The 2,029-nt window shown below is 38.2% G+C and overlaps 1 protein-coding gene across 1 annotated transcript; it reads right to left on the bottom strand.

Moving 5' to 3' along the window:
• Nucleotides 1–830: 830 nt before the first annotated feature.
• LOC111900555 (uncharacterized) lies at nt 831–1,745 on the bottom strand. Its single transcript, XM_023896432.1, has one exon. The coding sequence runs from the start codon at nt 1,743–1,745 to the stop codon at nt 831–833; it is 915 nt and encodes a 304-aa protein (XP_023752200.1).
• Nucleotides 1,746–2,029: the final 284 nt, after the last annotated feature.

Raw genomic sequence — 2,029 nt, 5'->3', positions numbered from 1 at the left:
AAAATGACATTTTTCAGAATTTATAACCAAATTCGTTTCAATGCATCTTTTTAAAAGTTTGGTGAGATTGGTTAAACATTCTTGAAACGAGTTTCCATATACATAAAGTCATCCATAAAAACTTCAATTATGTGTTTAACATATTCCGTGAAAATACCAACCATACAACGTTCGAAAGTCGTCGGGACGTTACACAATCCAAATGGCATCCTATGGTATGCAAAAGTGTCAAATGGACATGTGAAAGTTGTGTTTTCTTGGTCTTCCGGTGCCACCGGGATTTGGTGAAAATCGAAATACCCGTCAAGACAACAATAATGAGATTTCCCAGCCAACCTTTCTAACATTTGATCAATGAAAGGCAATGGAAAATGATCTTTTATTGTGCTTGCATTGACTTTGCGGTTGTCAATACATACTCTCCACCCGTTTTGCACATGGGTGGGGACCATCATACCTTTGTTGTTCTCGACCACCGTGATTCCCGTTTTCTTTGGCACAACTTGCACCGGGCTCACCCACTTGTTATCCGATATTGGATAAATCATCTCTACATCAAGAAGCTTCAATATCTCTTTCTTCATAACTTCCATCATAGGCGAATTTAATCTTCTTTGCGCATCTCGGCTTGTCTTGCATTCATCATCCATCAAAATCTTGTGCATGCAAGTGGAGGGGCTCAATCCTTCAATATCCGTAATCATTCAACCCATGGCTTCTTTATGTTCCTTCAACACTTTGAGGAGTTGCTCTTCTTCAAATTTGGTTAAATGAGTTGAAATGATAACTGGAAGAGTCTTGTTCTTTCCCAAGTAGGCATACTTCAAGTGTTAAGGTAGGACTTTCAATTCAAATTCATGTGGTTGAACAATGGATTGAGGCAATTTTGCATGATTTGGGGGCAACTCAATTTGCTTAAAATCAAATCTTGTGGATTTCTTCACCTCCGAATTATTGACCAACTTTTCAACTTCTGGGTCTAAAGAATAAAGCTTCAATTGCTTGGCTAGTTTCCCACAATCAAACCCCTTGCTTAGGATCATCTCCAACATATCACCATTGGACAACTCGAACAATTCTTGGGTTAGCGGCTCAACGACATCAACAACATACAAGGATGAAACATCACTATGACATCTCATCGCATCATAAATATTAAAACTAATTCTTTCATCATCAAACTCCATTGTTAAACTTCCAGCATATACATCGATTTTCGTCCTAGCCGTCTTAAAAAACGGTCTCCTAAGTAAAATTAGAGCCGACTTGGAGGACAATTGTTCTTCTAGATCAATCACGTAGAAATCCGTCTTGAAGACCAATTGGTTCTCTTGCACTAAAATATCTTCTAAAACACCTCTATGAAAGACACTTGATTTATCCATAAGTGAGATTATGACACCGATTTCACTTAAAGGCCCCACATTCAATGATTCATATACCGAATAGGGCATGACATTGATAGAAGCACCAAGATCAAGCATAGAGCTACTAAGAGTGACATCCCCAATCTTGCAAGGAACCGTAAACATTCCCAGATCTTTGCACTTGGGTGGAAGTTTCCTTTGTAAAACTGCTGATGCATTTTCATTCATTGAAATTTTCTCATTTCCCTTCAATTTCCTCTTGTTGGTACAAACTTCTTTTAAGAATTTTGCATATCTAGGAATTTTTTTGATTGCATCAAGTAAAGGGATGTTTACTTCCACCTTTCGGAAGGTGTCCGAGATCTCTTTCTCTTCCATATTCTTCTTTGAAGTTGCAAGTTGGGAGGTGAATGGAGGTTGAGTGGCTATTTGTGTCACTAGAGGGTAGTCTTCTTTGGAACTCCAGCTTGTGCATTATTGATCTTTATTTTTTCCTCATCTTCCCTTGACTTCTTCTTTGAACTACTTTCTCCAGTTTGTTTACCACATGTCAGTGTCACCACATTGACATTTGGGTTCTTTTCGGTTTGAGAAGGGAGTTTTCCACGGGACTCTAATTTTCTTATAGATGTAACTATATCTCCCATTTGTGCTTCAAGGTT

This window comes from Lactuca sativa, chromosome 1, assembly GCF_002870075.4.
Source record: "Lactuca sativa cultivar Salinas chromosome 1, Lsat_Salinas_v11, whole genome shotgun sequence".
NCBI lineage: Eukaryota > Viridiplantae > Streptophyta > Magnoliopsida > Asterales > Asteraceae > Lactuca > Lactuca sativa.
Note: the sequence above shows the minus strand (reverse complement) of the source record. Positions and strands in the feature narration are given on the sequence as shown.

Excerpts from the sequence above, each read along its gene's own strand:
- LOC111900555 (XM_023896432.1), bottom strand. The coding sequence starts at position 1,745 with ATGGAAGAGAAAGAGATCTCGGACACCTTCCGAAAGGTGGAAGTAAAC.